General features: G+C 34.2%; 1 protein-coding gene across 2 annotated transcripts; it reads left to right on the top strand.

The window, feature by feature from the left end:
- The first annotated feature begins 7,338 nt into the window (after positions 1 to 7,338).
- Positions 7,339 to 22,858, top strand: LOC114760951 (ubiquitin carboxyl-terminal hydrolase 12). 2 transcript variants are annotated; one of them, XM_028950270.1, is made up of 32 exons: positions 7,339 to 7,501; positions 7,862 to 7,928; positions 8,363 to 8,513; positions 8,633 to 8,790; positions 9,992 to 10,257; positions 10,354 to 10,572; positions 10,676 to 10,784; positions 10,871 to 10,986; positions 11,622 to 11,720; positions 12,557 to 12,666; positions 13,843 to 13,917; positions 14,371 to 14,449; positions 14,542 to 14,688; positions 15,068 to 15,148; positions 15,306 to 15,425; positions 16,244 to 16,366; positions 16,909 to 16,986; positions 17,069 to 17,157; positions 17,239 to 17,347; positions 19,216 to 19,284; positions 19,356 to 19,463; positions 19,764 to 19,819; positions 19,902 to 20,079; positions 20,162 to 20,263; positions 20,348 to 20,419; positions 20,679 to 20,744; positions 20,963 to 21,028; positions 21,190 to 21,276; positions 21,404 to 21,520; positions 21,642 to 21,716; positions 21,837 to 21,920; positions 22,053 to 22,858. In XM_028950270.1, the coding sequence occupies exons 1-32, from the start codon at positions 7,472 to 7,474 to the stop codon at positions 22,092 to 22,094; spliced, it is 3,348 nt and encodes a 1,115-aa protein (XP_028806103.1). In that variant the 5' UTR covers positions 7,339 to 7,471; the 3' UTR covers positions 22,095 to 22,858. The 2 variants fall into 2 exon arrangements, with proteins under 2 accessions (XP_028806103.1, XP_028806102.1); XM_028950269.1 differs by having other exon boundaries at positions 7,859 to 7,928.
- The last annotated feature ends 963 nt before the right edge of the window (positions 22,859 to 23,821 follow it).

The following is a 23,821-nucleotide window of genomic DNA, read 5'->3' as shown; positions in this document are numbered from 1 at the left end:
GTCTTTCACTATAAATTTTCTGTTGCGAGTCCTAAGGGCCAAACATCCACAATTAAACATTTTTTAGGATTTTTTTTAGAATAAGTTAAATTAAGTTTTGTTATATTACTTGTTACAGATTGTGTTAGTCAAGTATATAGGAGGCTTTTTATAACCATGTTAAGAGAATAATCATTTCCTATCGTGGTTATGCACAATGGGCAAATAAAATTCTTTTATAACTATGATATGTTTAACTGCTAACTGATTATCTTATCCTTTTATATCATGGTTATGCAACAAAGAGTGTAAAAATCTGGAACAATTTTTATAACCCCCTTCTTTTAATTGCCATGATGACGATGTTGTTATTCTTTAATTGTGTTAAGTGTGACCAGTTTTTAGATAGAGTGTTACAATATATACCTGGAAGTGTATAACCGTATTTCCTCTTTTGTATACAATACTTCATCCCTTTATTTTTTTAAATATACCTCCCATTAAAACAATATTCACCGTCCCCTCTTATCATCACTCAATTTATTTATACAATAATTATTCATCAACAATATAACTACTTTTCACATTTTCTGCCAAAACCAACAATTCCAATTTCATTCATCAACACCAATCCACAAAATCATTTCTCAATAAAATCATGTCCCGCAAACCAAGTTTATGAAATTATAGTTCCATAGCTATATTTCAATAACATAAAGTATTTCAAGATAATTTCAACAATAATATATCACGTGGCTCAAATAGTAGCCTAATGACATTTTAACAAATTTAATGTAATCCAAAATCACTCACAACATTATACGTGAATGCATAACAAGTAAAAAACAGTTTTCTTTCACCAAGCTGTACAATATCACAATCAAACTAAACCTCGTATTCAAACCAACAATTTAGAATTAATCTACAACAATCACAAGTAACCATATATTATTAATTCACAATTAATAAAGTGATTCATAATAAACTTAAAGATTCAAAGTTCTTTTAGAGCTAACTCTTGCCATTATCACAATCCAACCATTCTAACACTAAACTTAGAATCTTAGTAGCTTAATTAATTTATTTAAATCATTCATTCACATCAAATTACTCAATTTGAGCAAAATTCTCAATTTTATACATAGGTTTCAAATCTCAAAATACCCATTTGAAATTTTCAAGCTTTATTAACAATCTAAACCAATTAAATATCAATTCTAACCCGTAATAGCATAACCCAACTTTTAAATCTCAATTCAAACCATCACATTATTATAATTTAACAAAACCTAACTAAAAAATCATACTCTTGCTCAAAACTTCATATAACTTTAGATCCAACAAAACTAAATTGATTAGACTTTTAATTTGCTTCATATAAGTCATTTAAACTCAAAAAATTTGGTAGAAACATTAGCCCATTCAAAAATCATCATAAACCATAGATTTCAACAATATCAAATTTGAGAAATCTAAGAGAAAGTGGTAAAAATAAGGTTAGGAATACTTACATTGATATTTGAAAGCTCAGATATCCTCTCATAAGCCGAAAACACCAAACCCTAGCAAAGTTCCATGAGTTCTCCTCCTAAAACCTCTTTAAAATCATGTTTGAAACTAATTTGTAGCGAACACATCAAAATTTAGTTTTATAAATTAGTTTCAAACATGTGGCGAACGTCTAACCAACATTTGGTAAACAATACAGTGAATGTTCTGTTTTGTTCACTATAGCAAATGATATAGTCAATACATTGTGTTATTTGCTTAACATCTAGCAAACGTCTAGTGAAAAACATATAAAAAGATTTAGTTTTGAAAATTCATAGCTAAATCCGTGAATCTCTAACAATTACAAACTATGCCTATTTAGAAAGCTTGAGATGTCTAATTTATAATAAAAAAATAATTAATTAAAAAAAGATCATTTGACCCTTGAAAATTCTCAATTTCAAAGAATACCAAAAAAAGTATAGAAATATTGCTCTTAGTCATCATCCTTTACATTTGTATACCTTAATTAACTTCAAGACTAAAAGATTAACCGATTTAGTTACCTAAATTCAAGCTTAATAGTTTCTAAACCTCATGAACTAAAGCCTAGAATGTTACAATAAACTTTCAAACAGAAGAAACAATTTACAACCTACTTATTTGGTCTTAAATATAAGACTCACTTTACAGTATGATTCACATTACAAAATGAGTCATATATTTAGGACTGAAGGAGTATTATCAATGTTAAAAAAAAGGAGTATTATCAATGTTAAAAAAAAAAGGGAGTTCATATTCCTATATTTTGACAGAAAACCTTGCTTGAGATTAGATTACTAGGTGCACAACTAGTTCTACCTTAAATCTTGAAATTTCTATGAATAAGCATGGGCTTGCATACACTTGTGCCCCGTTGGTATAGTGGAAGAGCTTTTGATGGAAGCGAAAGTAGAAATGAAAGTGAAAATAGAAGTGGAATTAGGATCAAAAGTGTGTTTGGTACGACAATGGAAGTAGGATATAATTTTTAATCAATATATGTATTTTTTTATGAAAAGACCAATGTACCTTTATTTTTATTATTATTATTACTATTATTAAGTAAAGATCTCCTTCACCACCACCCTCACTCTTCACCATTGGACCAATACCCATCCACTTTCATGCATTCTGTCTACCATTAACTAAAACTAGAATAGCATAATCAAATCACCCAAAACTCAAACACCATAAAAAAGAAACAGGAAATAAAAACTTCAAATCAAAATGGCAAAATCTTTGTAACCAGAACCAAAATCAAAACAGCAAAATAATCAAGAATCGCTGGTTTTGGAATCGAAATGCTCCTTCCTCTTTCTTGGATTCTACATCTATGTCCATATTTGAAAAAAGGACAGATCTAGAAGACAGAATTCAAGAACATTGGCAATTATGAACCTCAACAGCAACGATGATGGTTAGAAGATAGAAGAACTCTCGTGACAGATCTGGATCTAGAAGAAAGGACATGATTTCACAACGAACGATGGGGCCGTCATCCTCAATCAAGTTGACGCCATCTTCCATTGTCCTTGCCAGAATCGATGCCATCTTTCATCATCCTTGCATCATGAGATCAGCGAAAGGAAGATGAGATCGGGTGGTGAGTGAGGAGGAGCCATGGAGGAATAAAGAAGATGAGATTAAAGGGGATGCCAGAGGGGAAGGCCATGATCACTAGAAGTAGGTGCCGGAGGGAGACATCAGAGGGGACAAGGGAGGCGGTCATTCAAGGGGGAGAAGAAAAACATGGTTTTATTACGATGGATAAGATTGTTAATTGATAAAATAATTAAGGGTAGAATGGTCATAAAATTTTGATCCCCAGGAACCCATCTCAGTTCCATGTGGTTCCCAAGGAACCCAATTCCATCAAATTTGATGGAACCCATTTCCATTAGAAACTCACTTCATACACACCAAACAAATTAAACATGGGTTTTGCCTCCACTTCCATTTTTTTAGGCCCAGTTCCAATCTACCAAATATGGCATTAATTGTGAGTAGACTTGCCTAGACTTACCTGTGGGAAAAATTGACTAGCCTAAGTTGGGGGGACACAAGGTGGACTTGGTGAATTAAAGCAACTTGGACTAAATTAAATTTCGCTGATCATGCATGGCAGCAAGGCCACACTGCTGCTTAGTCAAATGTGTATTTTAAACACATGCCTCCGGCTTAATGAGAATTTCTTTAATATATTCTTTTCATCTCATTTACATATCATAGGGTTTCACCGATGACACATGATGGTTTTAAGGGTTGATGCCCTTATCATAAGTCGTCAAACACAAGACAAGTGCATGTATTGTTTTTAACCTATATTCTAATTTAGAAGTGTTCGATCATAATCCAACATGTTGGATCCTTCTTCTAATTTGAACATCAATAACCTAAAAACATTATGGATTCAGAAATTTATGATAACCATTACTCTTTTCAGGTAAACATTTTTGGTGAAATTGTACTTTAACCCTTAGTACTGTTAAGCTAATGGTGTTAAGTATTTCGTTGGGGCAGCAGTGCACCGTTAATTCCCTTTTTTGGTACATTAGATTTTTCAAAAAAGAATTATTACCACATAGTTTGGGCCATAAACTAACTATTAGACAACTCAAATTTTATTAAGGCTGAATATCTCTAGTATTGTTTAACACAAAAGAACACTTATAATTAAAAAATTTAAAATATTTCAGCTACCCTAATACTGAAGGATGATTATTTTTTAAAAATTAAAACAGTATAACAAATTAATATAAATATATTATCGCTAAATAAAGAACATTGTTGTTAAACATATTAAAATTAAAATTTATTATATACATAACAATGGATATCACCAAGCATGTCATAATAGTTTGTTCAACAATGCAATATATATTATTTTATTAGTAACCCATGTACTGGTAAATTGTTTTTTTTTTTTAATTTTTATCGATTATTGACTTGAATTCAAAAATGGATTTTTACTTAATTAATATATCATATGTATTTTATTCAAATTATTAACAATTTTCATACAAAGTAACCTAATTACAGTCGTATTAGAAAATTAAAAGATATGTGAGATTACAACAAATTTAATAGATTGTGGGCAAAATTATAATATTAAAAAAATTTAAGATACTGATGCATTTGAAAAATAAGATCATAGTACCGGGCCCACCCTTACCTTAAATTTGATAGTGTCATTTGTTTTCAAAATGTTTAAACAAATAATGCCCATAACTTATATACATTTCTTTTATGTTATTATGATACTTCCAAGCCATGAAATCCAGTGTGATAACAGAGTTGTCAGCCATAGAATTTTGACAACTGGTTACTGATTACTGTTCATTACAAATCGCCAAAATCATTGAACATTTTAACTAAAATATATAAGCTTCCATAATAAATCAGACCCATCAAACATATATAAAAAAGAGACAAATAAATCAATAAAAACACATCATAACATTTTTTTTTATCTATTGAAACATTTTTTTTATGAAAAAGAAAAATTATATCCATTTTTTGCTGGATGTTAATAAGCTCCAAACTAGATATATGGATCTGACCATTTAAACCGACCAATTCGATCGAGTTCTAACAATATTGAATAGTAATAACCAGATGTAGGCATAAGGTGAATATAAACTGTTACATGTAGATGTAGATGACTTTTTATAATAAGTTGTGATAATGATTTATCTATTAGAAGGTTCCAAACTAAATATATGGATCGGACCATTCGAACCAGCCAGATTGATTAAGTTCTGATTATATTGGACGGTAATAGATTGATATAAAATATGAGATGCGTATAAATTGCTAAGGTCTAATCTAATTTTGACAAATACTGAATAATATAACAGCTAGATATCTAATAATTTGATAAATTATTAGAGGCTGTGATAGTAATCATCCATAAAAGACGTAGTAGAGGATAGCAGGTTATTTTTCTAAAAAGGTTAGAATGTTTAGATCCAACACATTTTTGGGAAAATCTTGGGTTCGGTTGATTACTCAGCTAAGTCCTCCTATTATTAAAGAAGGTAATTTTTGTACTCTTGATCAACTTCCACCTCTCATGCAGGATGAGGAGGAGATTGATGATGAGAATTAGCTAAGTCCTCTTATGCTAAAGAGTCATACATTTATATCTATATCTATTTTAATACTAATTCCTATCCAGAAGATGTTTAGATAAAAACCAAATTATAATTTTAAAAATAATTTTACGATATACTGTGTGAGAGAAAAAGCACTTTTGTTAGGATCTAAACACCTCATCGTTATAAGAGCTAGTTATTGACTTTTTGATGAATACAGTTTCATTAAAAATTTCTTAGTTAAATTGGTTAAGCATAATGAATGTGTGTTGACTTTTCTAAACTATCCAAATGTGCATTGAAATTGTCTCTTGACAAGAATCTCTTACAATTAGTAGAATATTTTAAAGAAAAAAGTATAAATTTTAGAGACAATATTAATTGAGATCTTATATTTAAGATGAAATTTAATTTCAAGCTAACTCTTATATTGAAAAGATTAATGAAATTTGTTAAATTAGTTATTTGTAATAAATATGTGTTATGTTTACCAAAACATCATTATTAATCATATATATTAGCTATACCTATAGTGTTATAAAACCTTGAACATATGCAACTAATATAACAACTACTTTGAAAAATAGACAAATAAAAGAGATAAAGTGGATTATGGTTTTTATATTTAAGACTAAATTAAATATTAAACTAGCTCTCATAATGAGGGGGTGTTTAGATCCTAACAAAAGAGCTTTTCCTCCCACATATTTCGTACGTTGTAAAATTACTTTTAAAATTATGGTTTGGTTTTCATAAATATTCCCTAAAGACAGGAGTTGGTATTAAAATAGATATAGATATAAATGTATGACTCTTTAATTTGATAATCTTATGCTACCTCTGTTGCTTAATATAAGAATTAGTTAACCAATTTGTGGATATTAAGAAGATGAAATAAATAATTTTAAATATTTATATTCATCGTTTTTCTTCAAACTAATAATTTGCTTAAATTACATACTAACATATAATCTAAAGATACATATAAGTATTTTAAAGAGATAAGGTAATATACTTTAATTATGTTATTATTTAATTTTCTTAGTCACTCCAAACCAATCAATTGGATCTTATAGGTAGTAATAAGTTATGGTTTATCAATTAAAATATATACTTGTCTTGGATAAAACAACTATATATTTGTCTAATTTCGATGATCTATTTCTCACACACCCACACTTGCGCAGTTTTTAAACTTTCTAAACTAAATTAATATATCTTAAATTTAATTTTTTTAATTTTAATTTTTTTAAATATTAGATTTAAATCATAAAGGTTTTTTTTTAAAATTTAATTAATTTAATATGAGTTGGTGAATTTTTTAAATTTAGATTTTGTTTTTTCAGGGACCAAGTGACACATCACATGATGGAGGTATCTGCAGCGACCAAGGAAATGCCTAAACGTCAGCGAACCGCATTATAAAATCTCACAACATCGTAAAGAGCAATTAAAATAAAGGTACTCAAATATTATAAATTCTCAGGTGAGGTCCTTGAGTTAAATCGTATTTCATTTTGGTTCCCCAAAGGTTTTCGAAATTATTCTTGTACCCGATCACATACTTATTTCTACGTCCTCGTCCTTCGACGCCGTCGGAAATACCGAAATTGCCCAATCTCCCAAATAAAGAGTTAAAGGCCAAAGACCTCCCTCCCTCCCGACTCGACCAGCTTCTGGTGATCTCGTTGTTCACAGTACTCCCTCGCACAACCTCCTCCTCCTTCTTCCCCCCCCACACTCTCTCTCTCTCTCTCTTTCTATTTCTTTCTTTCTTCTCGTTACTCTTTTTCTCTGCCTTTCTCTGATATTGTCCATTGTTTCTCAACAAGCTAGCAAGAGAAGGTTAATTTTCCATATTTAACATGACGGTGATGACTCCTGCTCCCATCGATGTACGTTCCCTCTTCCACTCTTGGTCGCTCAGCCACACTCTATCTGCACACGAGGCACTCGTGTTTTTCTTTCGTTTTTATGGTTGAATCACTCCTGGGCTGCAATTTGCTCTTCGCCTTTTATTTAATGGCGTAAATTTGTGCTGAATGTTATTTGGGTCAATTTAATTATTCATTCGGGATTGTGGGTTTTCATAAATAGATTGTAGGTTTGATTTGTGCGACTGGAATTCACTGCAATTTTGCCTCTTGGCTGCATTTGATGCTTGGATTTTAGGGCTTTGTGGGCAATTAAAATGAGTTTGTTGTTTGATGGATCCGACCTAGTCTGATGTTCTGTCTTCCTTTACTTTGCAGCAGCAAGAGGAGGAGGAGATGCTTGTCCCACACTCGGATTTGACGGAGAATAATCATCAGCCCATGGAAGGTAATTAATGTTCTTTATCGTGATTCGTATATAATCCCGTCCTTGGTACTCTCTGTATCATCCCTTAGATGATCTAATCAAACTGCTCAGAGTTCAAGAACCTGCTTGTCCATCGTTTCGTTGTACGAGGTAGCAATAGAGATAGAGAGAGGAGTGAGTGTAAATTGATCAAAGGATTAAAGATTTCACGTCATCATTTTTCTGAGAAAAAGTGATTCTTTGTTAGTTTGTGTTTTGGAGGTCTTCTAGTTTCAATGCCGTGGTGTAATGACCTGTTCCTTTCCTGGTTTTGCTCATCTTTTGTAGCAAGCCAAGAACTTTGAGGCTCTAGATGTCTAGTTCAGTTTTGGTCACTCTATTCTTTAGTTTTCAGCTGATCACGGACATGATACTCAGTTGTTCGTTTCATTCTTTTTTTAACAAAAAATCATCAGTTGTAGCTCAACCTGAAATTGCCAACGCTGTGGAGAGTCAGCCTGTCGAAGATGCTCCATCCACAAGATTCACATGGAGAATCGAAAGCTTTTCTAGGCTGAATGCAAAGAAGCTCTATTCAGATGTATTCATTGTTGGAGGTTATAAATGGTACTATGCTTGCCTATTCGCTGAGTTGGTTGATGATATTCATTTTTTCTAACTATTCCATCCTATATGCACTTATCTTCAGTTATCATTTCAAAATCTGCCTTTTTTTTTGGTGGCAGGCGTGTGCTTATTTTTCCAAAAGGGAACAATGTGGACTATTTGTCCATGTATTTGGATGTTGCAGATTCAGCTAGTTTGCCCTATGGGTGGAGTAGATATGCACAGTTTAGTTTGGCAGTGGTTAATCAAATGCATATTAAGTACTCTGTGAGAAAAGGTAAGCTGTTCAATGGGTTATTTTTACTTGTCACAAGATGGAGAGGAGTGACTAAAAAGTAAATGCTGTGACAGTGCATCTGTTACAATTTAAGGAATGACATTTGATGCCTGGAAAACCCTCTGTTGCCCTTTGATAAAATTTTAATATGAGCCTGAATGAGTATATTGGAGTATTTTATGTCCATTCTCATAATGTTCCCTATCTTATTTTCGTGTCTATCTGTTTTTTGTTTTTTTTTTTAATTTCTTTTTTAGCAATTCTGTATGGAGATAGGCTCCATAACTTAATTTGTGTAGGTGATTTACTCAGGTTCTTGTCTGTAGACCTCTAGAAAAATCCTGATGTCCTATAAAGCTTTATGTTTTGGCTAACTATTTTTGGCTTCATCTGCTCAGTTTTTCAAATATATAATTAAAATTTATTTCTTTCTACAAATTGAGGCAGCTAATAGCATATATATTTTGCTCTTGATTTGGCTATCTTTTTATATTACGTATCCATTTGCTTGTTGTTCAGTGGCATATGAGAATTATTTTTAATTGAAAGTTTAATAACTGTCAGATTTTTGTGAAGTTAAGGCTCGAGTTTCAAGAGCAGAGTCATATGCCACTTGTTAAGCTAATAAGTGCACAGAGTTAATATGTATGATTAACTTAATTGCTTGTCACGTGGCCGTGATTCTTTTTAATGGTTTATAATCCTTTTGCCTGTGAGTTGCTTTTCCGTGGACTATCCATCAAAAGATATATTTCAGATCAGACAGAATCTAATGTCTTCCATTAAGTATTTGACTTAGCCCCTGTTCAAAATTTATTAATTGCTATGATTCTATGACGATCAATATTAGCTGCGTGGTTTTCTGAATTCTTCTGATATTGAAGTTTTTTCTGTGAATAATTTAATAATTTTTGATATCTCCTGCATCTGTTTGAATAGACATGCTGTCCAAAATAGTGCTGAATGTTCTTCATACTCATAATTTCTCATTTGTTTGCTGATGTTGGCATTTACTAATGCCCCTGTTGCAAATATTCATATTGGGCTTAGTAATCTACAGGTCTACTTTATACATCTTATTTGGCTTGTTAGTACTGCGTGCTATTTTTTTTAAATAAAAAGAAGTGAATAGAAATCTTTCACCAAAGTTTTGGATAGAGTGGAGTTTCTGATATCAGCTCATTCCACTTACACTATGCAGACACACAGCACCAATTCAATGCAAGAGAAAGTGATTGGGGTTTTACATCCTTCATGCCTCTTGGGGAGTTGTATGACCCTAGTAGAGGTTATCTTGTGAATGATATTCTTGTAGTTGAAGCGGAGGTTTTGGTCCGTAGGATTGTTGATTACTGGACGTATGACTCAAAGAAGGAGACTGGCTATGTTGGACTTAAGAACCAAGGGGCCACCTGCTATATGAATTCTCTTCTCCAAACTTTGTATCATATTCCTTATTTTAGAAAGGTTGAAACTACCTGTTGTTTTATTTGCTTTTTGCTGGTGCTCGCTTATTTGACTGCATAATAACGGGAAAGGTGGTTCCTTTATATAACATTTCAGGCTGTTTATCATATGCCCACAACAGAGAATGACATGCCTTCTGGAAGCATTCCTTTAGCTCTACAAAGTTTATTTTACAAGCTGCAGTATAGTGACACCAGTGTTGCTACAAAGGAGCTGACAAAGTCTTTTGGATGGGATACATACGACTCTTTCATGCAGCATGATGTTCAGGAACTAAATAGGGTCCTTTCTGAAAAACTTGAAGACAAAATGAAGGTATTGGAAGGCCTTTGGGATGTTCACACGTGAATATTTCTGAATGGTATTATTCTTATATTAATCATGACTTGTTTTTTCTATACTTTTTTATTTTTATCAGGGAACCGTTGTTGAGGGAACAATACAAAAGTTATTTGAAGGGCACCATATGAACTACATTGAATGCATCAATGTGGACTATAAATCGACTAGAAAGGAGTCATTTTATGGTACTTTCATATGTGTGCTCTATTTTCGTCCCCATATCTCCATGTGTATCTCATGTTGCTAATTAAATTTTGCATGTGCGTTTCAGACCTCCAGTTAGATGTCAAGGGCTGTCGTGATGTTTATGCTTCCTTTGATAAGTATGTAGAAGTTGAACGCCTTGAGGGTGACAACAAATATCATGCTGAACAATATGGTTTGCAGGTGAGTTTCAATTGTTTACCAACTGCTGAAGTGAGAGTGGAATGATGTTGGAAACTTTAATTTATTTTTGATATGAGGAAAATCTGTATTTTCTGCATAGATTTTCTTGAATATCTTTTGCTCTTTTGCTCTGTTTGATGAATTATTGCCATCCTATTAAAAAATTGTGGCTCTTGCAATTTTAGTGGCCTTACAAATTATTGAAAACTCTTTGCCCTGTGTTGTGATTGCTTTGATTTTTTTCCTTGTGAAAACTTTTGCATGTCCCGTTATTGATGTAATTTCTCTTTCTCTGGATGGCTCCAACTGTATGATATAAGTTTGACCCTTCCGCCTTTCTGAATTGTCATGTCATCTTGAATTAGTTTCTAAGACTAAACGTTTTACTTATATGGAAAGTTTTCTTTGTACACAATTTATGACAAGTCTAGTGTCGGTTTTTACAGGCACTCTGGGTAATAGGATTTGCCACTTTGAAAATATAGGAATTTTGTTAAGAAATATCTCATTAGTTTGCGATTGTCGCCTCGAGCTGCTTGGAGCTACTATTGTAATGCATTGTTCTGTTCAGTTTTATTTTATGAGCTCTACCCGGGAACTGATGTAATTTTGATGATGGTGCACTATTAATTCAGGATGCTAAGAAGGGTGTTCTATTCATTGATTTCCCCCCTGTCCTTCAGCTTCAGCTGAAAAGATTTGAATATGATTTTATGCGAGATACCATGGTAAAGGTTAGTAATCAATCAGACACACTGCTATCATTTAATTTTCTGGGAAATTGTTTGCCAGCATGTGAAGGAATTAGCACTTCAATTTCTTAATTCATTTAAATTTTTCTTCTAGTGGTCTTATGGTATGTAAATATAATATGAGAAGTGCCTTAGGTCTATAAGTGGGGGTAGTTTGTAAACATTGCTTATGCCCTCTCTTGTCAATCTCTCTCTGACTATTCCCACCCTTCTCTCGCCCCCACTCTGTTCTCCTTCATTCCTGCCTTTTCTACACAACGTCTTAATATTATTCTCCTGGTTTAAATAATGGGAATAGCCATGTGCATTGATTGTGTTACAGCTCTAGTTGCATTAACCTAATTATGTGTGGCGACGTACAATAGTATTCATTTTGTTGGTGTCATGTAGTCATTCACTAAATTCATAGCAATGTTATTGTTCATGCAAATAAGATAGTTTTTGGAGAACGCCACACCATTTAATGGCATCACAAGATATTCATGTGTGGGGAAGCGTTTGAGAAACTTCGGTGGAATTCAAAAGGTAATGTCTTGTGACATTGGAATCCACAGCGGAATTCCAGCTGGTGCAGTTTATTAGTTTATTAGTATTGATAACAGAAGATGCTTAATTGCTTCATTTTTCTTTGCTTAATGCAGCTAGGGGGCTATTAGATTTTGATTTTTCTGGTTGTCTTCTTCCTTGTTTCATGTTTGATATAGCATCTGAAACCTTATGCTATGCAACATTTGAAAATAACTTCTATGATATTGGAGAGATGTTATTCTTTTTGATATCCATGGAAGGTTGATTTTCTCTCCTTTCTCTTCATGTAGATTAATGATCGATATGAATTTCCCTTGCAACTTGATCTTGACCGAGAGAATGGCAAGTATTTATCCCCTGAGGCTGATAGGAGTGTCCGCAATCTTTACACGCTTCACAGGTATACATCAATGACATCATTATAGCTTTAGTTCTTTTATATGTCATTGCTTTATTGCTTTTTCCTGGTTAATTATCTTTTTGACTTGTTCCGTATACCTTTTTCCTTGGGGATCTTGTCGTATATTTATTCCATGCTAAGTATGCTGACTTGGGCCTTTCACTAAACATATTTACATCATAGGAAATAAGAAAGCCATGGCAAGGATGTGATACTAGAGTCGGAGAGGATGTTTAAAAACAAATTGGATGACATATTTATGGGTTTTTCTTGTTCCTAATTTTATTTGGACGTTTTTATACGCTTTATTCAAGTGTCTTTATTCTCTAGGAAATGAGTTTGTGGCTGGTACTTTGGTGCGGGGATTGATTATTCTTGGCAAAACATTGTACCTAGAATCATCTTAGGTGAAGTTATACACGAAGGAGCACTAATGATTGAGCAATTAATATAATTTTGGTGACAAATCATTTGGTATCTGGTACTAATGACTAATTCAGAGATGAGCCAAGTTGGGTTCCAATTGGGAAGAAGCTCTCTCTGAACATGCTTTTTATCATCCACAAGGCTTGAGCTTGATACCTTATTTAAGGGGTGTTCAGTCCCTTGCCATTCAACCCAATCACAATTGATCTCGAGTAATTGGTATTAAATATCACTAGTTAGCTTCTTAGGCTATGTGCTACTTCTGTTTTGGTGTTTCTGTATGCGCATGTTTGGTTTTCCCTCTGATTTTGATGATTTCTTATGCTCAAGACCTAATTCTTTTTCGTCCTTGTACAATTTCATTTTTTTCATATAAAAGAATATTTATAGTTTCTGTCAAAGCAAATTTTCAATCATCAGAAGTTTGTGGAAATGTAATGATTATTGTAATTTTTCGTTTTGTTGATGTTCCTGTTTTATAATTGTGTATGGGAAAGCGAATTATTAGTTATCAGTTAGTTAGTGGCAATAGTCTCGCCTATGGATGCCTATAAGTAAAGATAAGAATTGTACCTTGGATGATTATTGTTGACAGTTAATGACGGTGCAATATCCAATCCTCTCTGTTTTCTCCCTGTCTCTCCTATCTAGTCTCTTTTTGACTCTATTATATATGTCCATAATTGTGCTATTAGTTGTATTCATTTCTTTTTTATGTTCCTTGCTTGATGTGATTGAATTTTTTCCCAGTGTTTTAGTTCACAGCGGTGGTGTGCATGGTGGGCATTATTATGCTTTTATCAGGCCAACCCTCTCTGATCAGTGGTATGTACAAGTTTTTACACATCTGTATCATTAATTGCTTGGTAATCCTGCTCGCCTTTCATACAAATGAGATGGAGGATGGGACTATTGTTACTGTTCACATGCTGACTTCACTGTTTCCCTCTGATGTTCTTTTGGGGCTAGGAAGTTGTAGAGAAGTGTGTAAATCATATTCGATGAATACCCTTGATTATTTTCAGATTGTTATTGCAAGGCTGCATGTGCCTTGCTTAAGAATTGAAGCCACCTAGGGAGTAAAAATGATATAGTTAGTATGAGAAGAGAGTAAAGAGTGTTTGCATTCATTCCTTGTTAGACTTGGGGAAATATAATGTTAGGTGCATTTAAATGAGCATGGGTAAGCAGCGAGTGGGAGGCCATTCATTTTGTTATCTTGCATTTTTTTTTTTTTAATGACTGACCTTGTCATTTTCTGCACTTTGTGCTTGGAAGGTACAAATTTGATGATGAGAGGGTGACAAAAGAAGACATAAAACGGGCATTAGAGGAACAATATGGTGGTGAGGAGGAGGTAATTTATTTTGTTGTGGCTGGCCTTGGTCTGACGTCCTTAAACCTTTGAATATTTCTTTGTTTACGTTCAAGCATTTCTGATTTTGACAGTTACCACAGACCAATCCTGGATTCAATAACACCCCCTTTAAATTCACCAAATATTCAAATGCTTATATGCTGGTGTACATACGTGAAAGTGACAAGGACAAAATAATATGCAGTGTTGATGAGAAAGACATCGCTGAACATTTGAGGGTAAGATGCTGTTTTGATTTACAATTGGGGCCCAAAATGAACAAATTCAAGTTATATGGCAGAATTCTTGTCATTTACATGCAAATTTAAGTTCTAAAATATTCAGCCAGTTAATCATATATTTTGATATAGAAGAGCTTGCAATAGACTAACAGCTAACGCAATCAGCTTGCTCACTGATGTCAGTTAACCTTTTCCAATCATCATTTTATCTTCTTCTTGAGCTGCAATTAGATCGAATCTCAATTTATTGTTCTATGAAGTGTGAACCTATGACGCAATGGAGGATCCATTTTGTTAGTTCACAACTTGTTTTTGTGCTATATCTGTTGCTTTATTCTTGGGAAAATGATCCATTTTGTGCAATGGATTGTTGCAGGAGAGGTTGAAGAAAGAACAAGAAGAAAAGGAACACAAAAAGAAAGAAAAGGCTGAGGCTCACCTTTATACTATTATAAAGGTTCTTAGTTTTCCAACCTCGTTCTTAGTCAATAATAACTTTTTTGTGTGTTTTATATCTACCTCTAGAGTCCAGTGCTGTGAGTTTCCGAGTTAAATTAAAATTTAAATGTTACTGATTGTGAAGGAAAAAAAATCACTGATAGACTCGTTCTTAGGTGGCACGAGATGAAGATCTTGTGGAGCAGATTGGTAGGGATATATATTTTGACCTTGTAGACCATGACAAAGTGAGGAGTTTCCGTTTCCAAAAGCAGATGCCTTTCAACATGTTCAGGGTATCGTCATTAACCTTGGTCTTAAGCTCTTTTGCAAGAAGTATTCAGACTTGGCATGCCTTGCTAATTAATTTTGGTTTATTTCTGATTTTGCTTATTTAATTGCTTTGAATTGTCTTGAATCTTGATAGTAATATTTCCTTTGTAAGTGTTTCTGTTTTGTTGCATAAAGTCAAAACAGACCAAATTGCTATTCTATTGTAATATTCCTTAAGCCATTCATTTATGACGGTTTGAGGAAAATAATGCTAAAAGATTATTCGCAGACAGGGAACAGTCTTGTTGACATCCCAAGATGAAAATAACCTGGTAATATGGCTGTTGTTATCAATGTTGTAGCTTTCTTGTTGGGGCATATTATATTAATGTCATTGCAAGCTTAAATTTGGATTGAGCATCACGTATGTTTTGTGTTTCTTTTTCTTGCCTTTCTTGAGCCTTGACTTTTACGTTTCCATGCTAGTCAATGGAAATTAGTATCAGCTTTTGGATATTTTCTGTATTGGTTAACAAAGACTTGATGAATGCCGGCGAACCTAGGGAAAAGTAGGTTTTGCTTCTTACTTAAAACAAATGAGCATTGAAGTTGTTTCTGTAAGGAGAGTTTTCATATAACGCAGAGAACTAAAAAGCTGGATGCTGATGTTTTGATTGAAAGAAGATATATCATAAATTGCATGAGGCTCCGCTCTCTGCTTGTTTTTGGACAGTAGTATCTGCACAATAAATATACAATACAGGCTATAATTGTTTCCTATTCTTCATGGTGCATTTTAAGTTTGATCCTATGTTTGTTTACATTAATATTTAAAATGCAGGAGGAAATTGCTAAAGAGTTTGGCGTACCAGTGCAATTTCAGCGCTTTTGGTTATGGGCAAAGCGACAAAACCATACATATCGTCCTAACCGGCCATTGACACCTATGGAGGAGACGCAATCTGTAAAATATTCTTGCTCTAAGTCTTTCCTTATACCTTCCCTCTTTGTCACTCCCATCACGAAGTCCATATTGTGATTTGGCTTTGATCATTTACAAGATTGCTTCATATGTTTCTTTTACATAGATCTTTTTTTAATTATGGAGTTATTATGGTTTGAGACGGTTTTGGCAACTAAAATTTTAGACCACACCTATATGCTTTCAGTGTTATTTATTTCATTTTATGTCAAGACATGTCCATTCCGCTTGGTTTGAAACTTTGTTATTGTTGCTTTTTTTTTTTTTAAAATAAATTTATCCCTTTTCCTTCTCCAACTGTGGCTGGCTGTTTTTTTTTTTTTGCCCAAAAATGAAGCGCACTAAATTATATTATTTCCTGCTTATTGGTGGTTTTTGGATCTTATGACTGGATGAATCTTTGCTGGTTGTACTGTTAATAAGTTCAATTGCTTGTATGTCTGGGTATTTTCGGTTGCTTCTTCATTTCTGTGGGGTCCAAATGTGGATATTACTTTATCTCAGTCCATTTTACTATATTGCAGGTTGGACAATTGAGGGAGGTATCAAACAAAGTTCACAATGCTGAACTAAAGTTGTTTTTGGAAGTGGAGATGGGGCTGGTAAAATTTGAGAACTGTATATTTTTTGGTAGCATCAAGTAGTAATTTGTAGAGTCCTTTTGACAATTTTATTGTTCTCTAGGACTTACGACCCATTGTACCTCCTGAGAAGACAAAGGATGATATATTACTTTTCTTCAAGCTATATGATCCTGAAAAAGAGGAGCTACGGTAATGCATAACTTGGTTATTCTAACACTTTTTGAGGCCTAAGACTGAGTTGACTTCATATTTGTTTTCCTCTATTGGCAGTTATGTTGGAAGGCTTTTTGTTAAGGGTACTGGTAAGCCATTAGAAATCTTGAGAAAGTTGAATGAAATGGCTGGTTTTGATCCTGAGGAAGAGATAGCACTCTATGAGGTTGGTTTATATTGTGTGTGTGTGTGTGTGTTTTTTTTTTTTTTTTAAAAGTATTATGGCTGTTGTAGCTTCATATGGATCGGTTGATTCTTGCTTAACCTTGTCTTGGTCGTTAGATAGCGAACTTTTAAGGGTTCTGAAACTGATATGCTGTACTCTTTCAAGGTTGTGCTATAGTAGCGACATAGTCATGTAATATGTGCAGGGATCTTAATAATCTGTGTAATCCTATAATAATCTGACTCTGCCTATAACAGCACCCATCTATTTATATTAACAAAGGACTGAATCTAATTAAGGAATGTGGCAGAAAAAATGAAGTAGAAGTAAAACACAATTTTTTTTTTTTTTTTGCAGCTGAAAAAACACAAACTCCAATTTGCCATCTTAATGGTTCTAACGTGCAGTAGTTATGGGGTTACTACCGCTTCAGCAAGTGTGCTCCATGACCCACTAGTTCAACATCTCTTGGCAATCTTGCCTGTTTACTCCTTTTGCCGTTGGTCAGTAGTGTTCTGTTAGGATCTTCCCCTTTGAAACCAAGGCAGCACCATCCAACTAGGCCAATATAATGAGCTGCCCCAGTTGGATGGTGCTGCCTTGGTTTCCTTGTTGGGTTCTTTGGTTGATGCTTCTTTCTTGCCATCGTCCCTTTTCTCTATGATCCTGGAGTTTGATGCCTCAAGGCTTAGTGAGTGGAACCTGATTTGTGGTCTGCGATGATGATGTGAACTTTTGGGGTTGGGAAGATAGTTGAGGGCTTGCTTCAAGAGTTCACTCACATGATTCCCAGTTTGAGATGTGTGGGGCCAGTTTGATGGTGAGGTACTGGGCCCTCTCATGCCGTGGGCAAGATTTTGTTAGGCCTCTTCTGCTTTTGCTGATTTGGTTTGAGCTTTTAGTGTGTCTGCTGCCAGAAATGTTGGGAGAGAAGTTATATAAGATAATTGTTGCAGTATAAAATCAGTGGAGGAATTGTATGAGGTGAAGGTGAATGTTCATTATTAGTACTGCTAGAGCATGACCAAGTTAGATCAAGAAAGTTCTAACGTCAAAATGATAGGTGCTGACTAATCTAAGGAAGAAATTCGGAATGAAGAACTGTTAAGAGCATTTTACCAAGAGAGAAAAAGAAATATTTTCAGAGCTGTGGGTGCAAGAATCTTAAACATAATACTCTCAATTAATTCAGAAAGGAGAATCTACCAGTAGATGCACCACTGATAATCTGCCTCAAACTTTGACAGCTATCTATTTATATTAATAAAAAACTGACTCAGTAATTAAGGGCATGACAGAGATAAAATAGAAATAAAGCACATATATTCCTGTCAACTGCCTTAATAGCTGGAATGTGCGGTAGTTGTGGTGTACCTAGCTCCACCATATGTTCCATCACATTCACTTCCCTGTTAACTTGTTCACCCACTACTTTGACATGTTTTATGGTCTTGCATGCTTTCCCCTTTTGGCTGTATGTGAGTAGTGTTCTATCATTGATGCTGGCAACTTACCTGTGTATTTAAGTAATGGGGATGCAAGCATTTCAGACTCCATCTGCCAGCAGCCTGCTTCCCCAATATATATAGATAGATAGGTTGGGCTCAAAATTATTATTCTTCTTTCCCCTAAGCCTGAGCCAAGTAATAAAGAATTGACTTATTTACAACTGAACTAGCTGGTGATTTGTTACAAATAGTTGCGTTGTGCTCCACAGGAATTGATGGATATGAGTCCAGTTACAAGTTGTATGAGTTGCGATGACTACTGGATCTAATAAATGTGTGAAGAGTGATTTTGTTGTTTTTTGTTTTTGTGTGGTTCTCTGTGGTCTTTTTCGTGGGACATTGATGAATTATCGTGTGCAGGAAATTAAATTTGAGCCAAATGTCATGTGTGAACCTATTGACAAGAAACTAACATTTCGAGCAAGCCAGGTATAGTCAATTGACCTTTGGTGAGTTTTGTATGTTGTCCTGGTACATCTACTGATTTTCTTGATTTGCAGCTTGAAGATGGAGATATTATATGCTTTCAGAAAGCTTCCTTGATGGAGAGTGAACATGTCCGCTATCCAGATGTGTCTTCATATCTAGAATATGTGCACAACCGTCAGGTATTTTCTCTTTTGGGTTATATATGCAATTGTGGTTTTAAGTTTGACGTGATTTGGCCATGAATCTTGCCTAGATTCACGTTCTGCTGGCTGTGCCTTCACGTTTTTTGTTTGTACTGTTTTCCTTTCTGTGTGCGCTTGTGCTTGTTGGTGGTTTTCACTAAGAAGTCTTGATTATTAATTTATGTATCTAGTTAAAGATCGCAATCCTTTTTCTTCAGGATCTTTGAACTTTTATCTTCTGTAAATTTAGAGATGGTAAGCCAGCAACTGAAATTGTCAATCCCTATTTATGTATAGGTTGTTCACTTTCGATCTTTGGATAAACCTAAGGAAGACGACTTCTGCCTAGAGATGTAAGTAACATTGGGTTGGAATCTATTGTGTCGTATTTTAAGCATAGCATCCTTAGCTTGCACTCCATATATTGAATTCTAGGTCAAGGCTCTATACATATGATGATGTTGTGGAGAGATTAGCTCAGCAACTTGGATTGGATGATCCATCTAAAATTAGGCTAACCCCACACAACTGTTACTCCCAGCAACCAAAACCCCAGGCTATTAAGTACCGAGGGGTGGATCATTTGTCTGATATGCTGGTCCACTACAACCAGGTAGTTAGTGTTCAATCTATTGGAATATATGCTACAGAAAGACAAGGCATTTATACCTCTCTTATTGCATATTTTTTGTCAGACTTCAGATATATTATACTATGAAGTGCTTGACATCCCTCTGCCAGAATTACAAGGTTTGAAAACTCTGAAAGTTGCATTTCATCATGCCACTAAAGATGAAGTGAGTATGGCATCATGATTTTCTTCTGGTTCTCGTAATTATTTTTTCATGACAAATTGTTACGTCTCTATATTGTTGAATCAGGTTGTTATTCATACCATCAGACTTCCGAAGCAGAGCACTGTGGGTGATGTCCTTGATGATCTTAAAACAAAGGTGACTTAGTAGTTCTTTGGCTAATTACCAACAATGTACATGTAAATAATAGAGTAATGCTACCTACACAGCTTTCCTGTCACAAGTGCACACTATCCACATGCATGGCTTCATCCAACTTTAACTAGGCAAAATTTTTTTCAGGACAGCACGAACTAGGATAGAGCTCAGCGTGAATCCAATTTTGTGCAAGTGTCATTTTTCATGTAATTTTTTATTTTCAGTCCATTTACTGCTTTTAGTTTTTGCATTTTTACAGGTGGAGTTGTCTCATCCTAATGCAGAGCTTAGGTTGCTGGAAGTTTTCTATCACAAGATATACAAGGTGTGCGGTCGAACTGCTATTGGGATCTGTATGTTTGCTAGAAATATTGAAAATAGTAATTATAATAGTTAATCGGAGAATTAGGTATAGCATTACTAAATTAAATACTCTATGGTTCTCATGTTTTCTGTTGCTGATGCTGTTAACTATCTGTCTATTAAACAAAAGTGCATATTGTTCAAGCATGTTCATGTCATCGTGCATGTGTGTTTGTGCAGGTCTTTCCTCCCAGTGAAAAGATTGAGAACATCAATGACCAGTACTGGACATTGAGAGCAGAGGAGGTAAAAGTAACTACAAACATTCCTGCTGTTACGTGTGCAATGATAACACCAGATTGTTATTTTCTTCATAGAATTAACAAAAAACATGTTATTTTCTTTTAGAACTTTTAATTCTTGTATTGCAGAATATTTATTTGTTTATTACATCATGAGTGTTACAGATTCCAGAAGAGGAGAAAAATCTTGGTCCCCATGATCGCTTAATTCATGTATACCATTTCAATAAGGATACAGCTCAGAACCAAATGGTAAATGGTTCTTGCTGATTCGTTATTCTAGTGTTAATTTCTAAATATACTAATCTCTTTGATACGGCATGCTGGCATTGATTGAATTGCACAAATTCTGTACTTGTATTTCCTCTGAAATTTACAGCAAATTCAGAACTTTGGGGATCCTTTTTTCTTGGTCATACATGAAGGTGAGACTTTGGCTGATATCAAAGAGAGAATACAGAAAAAACTACAAGTTTCAGATGAGGAGTTTGCCAAGGTATTTCTGAACTTTTGGGGGTCCTTTTTTCCTTTGTTTGAATGATAGATGTTTATGGACTGGACAGTGATTAGTAAATATTAAGTTCTTTGCCTAACTGCGTATGTTTTTATTTGGCCAGTGGAAGTTTGCTTTCCTTTCTCTAGGGCGTCCAGAATATCTTCAGGACTCTGACATTGTATCCAGTCGTTTTCAGGTGCGTAATTTTCTTAACTCCAGTGTTTTATTGCTTCAATCAATATAAAATGCTTATTGGTTTTCATAAATTTATCTCTACTTGTTTTTTTTTTTTCCTTTCTAAATTGTGATGTGATAGAGAAGAGATGTTTATGGAGCTTGGGAGCAGTATCTTGGCTTGGAGCATACTGACAATGCTCCTAAAAGATACGCAGTTAACCAGGTAAGTTAGTCAATGGCAAGGGCAGATTTCATATGGAAATTATGATATTTAACTGCGCTGTGCTTGTCATCACTGTGCCTACAACGAGTTTTGATTTGCTTCATTTGAAATTTCATGGTTTTTTTGTTTCAGAGTCGACACACTTATGAGAAGCCAGTAAAGATTTATAATTAGGAAATCAATTGCCATCTTGCCTGGGATGAATTTGGCATATTCTTCTACTCCCAGGTGTTTGTAAAAACAATGGAGATATCAAAGGCTACTCTGTGTAGGCAACCAAGTGAAATCAGCATTTGAGTTGGTGACTGCAGGATTTTATGTTTATTGTGGTATTTATTCATTCTGTCAATGGAGTGGCATTACTCTTCAACACTTAGTATCTTCCCGATCGCAGCACCATGAGCTATTTATTGCTTCGGTTTTTATATGGAGGTTCTTCAAGTTTAGGGCATTGATCATCATCGTCATCGTCATCAGTGCTTTGTAACAGTACATAAGATTTTTGGATTAGCGAGTGTATACAGGGTATAGTTGGTTGACTCTATTTATCATTTTCCTTGGTTGCTTCCTGGTTTTGTTCAGCTGGAGTTGCTAGAGCCTAAGTGAGTGCTGCAAGTGGTGTAGCAGAGACAGGTTTCTGTAATCTAGAAAGGGAGACTTGACAGTCTCTTCAGAACTCTTGTTAGCATACAAATTTTTACTACTGTTCTGTCCAGTATCATTTCTTCAGTACTGAATCTGACAATTGGAAAGGGGGGAAAATAGGTTAGTTGTTTTCTTCTGATTTCTTCAGTAGAAGTATGGTATGCAGAGAATTTTTCTTTCTTCTCTTCTTTTTGTTTCCCTTTTTAACGAGTCCATAGTGTAATATTGAGCTGTAAAAATATTTTTACAGTTATATTTATATTGAATAATTTGATAGCTCAACCAAAAAAAAAGATGCCCAAAGACATTTTTATCATTTGGCAGGCATTGAAAGTAGACTTCCTCTACTTTTGACGACTCCAATTACTAATTTATTCATAGCCCACAAAACGCTGAAAATCCAGTGAATGGCCCTGCAACAGCATTGATCTGTGTCCTCACTCTATAACTAGAAGTGATATGGCTAATATTATAATTACTATTGCACTAAACGGCTAATGTTACTTGGAAGCAACAGATATTTTTATGCTTCTTTGACCCTGATTGACTTCATTGTCTTTTGATTAGTCAGTAATTTGAAGATTATCGTTAAATGTGAAGGATTTGTAATTTCTGTTGAAATTACTTCTGCTGAGCCGCTTCCATCGAGAGCTTTCTGATGAAAAGCTGTGTAGGCTCACATTTGATATGCATTATCATGCTTTACGCTTGGATGCGGCATAATTTTGTCCATACATTTAAATTAATATTTGAAAAATTTGTAGGGGCTGCATGTCAATTAATTTATTAACGAGGGATTCATCCCCAATTTTCTCAACTAAATTCTATTTTCATATAATTTAAAACCAAAGTGAATTGAGTTTAGTAATATTCTTTATATTCATTTTCCCATATTCTTATTAACTGCTGTTTTTTGGCCAACGTTTGGACAACTGATTTAGACAAAAGATGACAAATGAGGCTACACAAGGAAAGAATAAAACGTAGAATTATTGAAATTTTAACTAAAGAACATGATACTTAATTGTAATTAAAAAAATTCTCTTTTATCAAAAAATACTCCCGGTGGCCAGACGCCCAGAGGGGATTCCAATAGCCGTTAGATCGTTGAAGTCCGGCGGTTGTCCCCCAAAAAATTTGTCGACATGTTTTTCTCTCCACAAAAGTCTTTTACAGCACCTAAGATGAATGTAAAATTCCTTAAATAAATTAACTTATTTAATTATTCAATAGTTCGATTAAGATTGTCGGTAATT

This window comes from Neltuma alba, unplaced genomic scaffold (assembly GCF_004799145.2).
Source record: "Neltuma alba isolate B1F8T4 unplaced genomic scaffold, ASM479914v2 tig00011058_pilon, whole genome shotgun sequence".
NCBI classification, from domain to species: Eukaryota; Viridiplantae; Streptophyta; class Magnoliopsida; order Fabales; family Fabaceae; genus Neltuma; species Neltuma alba.
This window is presented reverse-complemented; position numbering and strand designations above follow the sequence as displayed.

Bases quoted from the DNA above. Each gene is read 5' to 3' on its own strand.
- LOC114760951 (XM_028950269.1), top strand. From the start codon at position 7,472: ATGACGGTGATGACTCCTGCTCCCATCGAT. The intron at 14,689-15,067 runs GTAAGATGCTGT...GGATTGTTGCAG, and splicing joins ACATCGCTGAACATTTGAGG to GAGAGGTTGAAGAAAGAACA. The intron at 19,464-19,763 runs GTATTTTCTCTT...ATTTATGTATAG, and splicing joins AATATGTGCACAACCGTCAG to GTTGTTCACTTTCGATCTTT.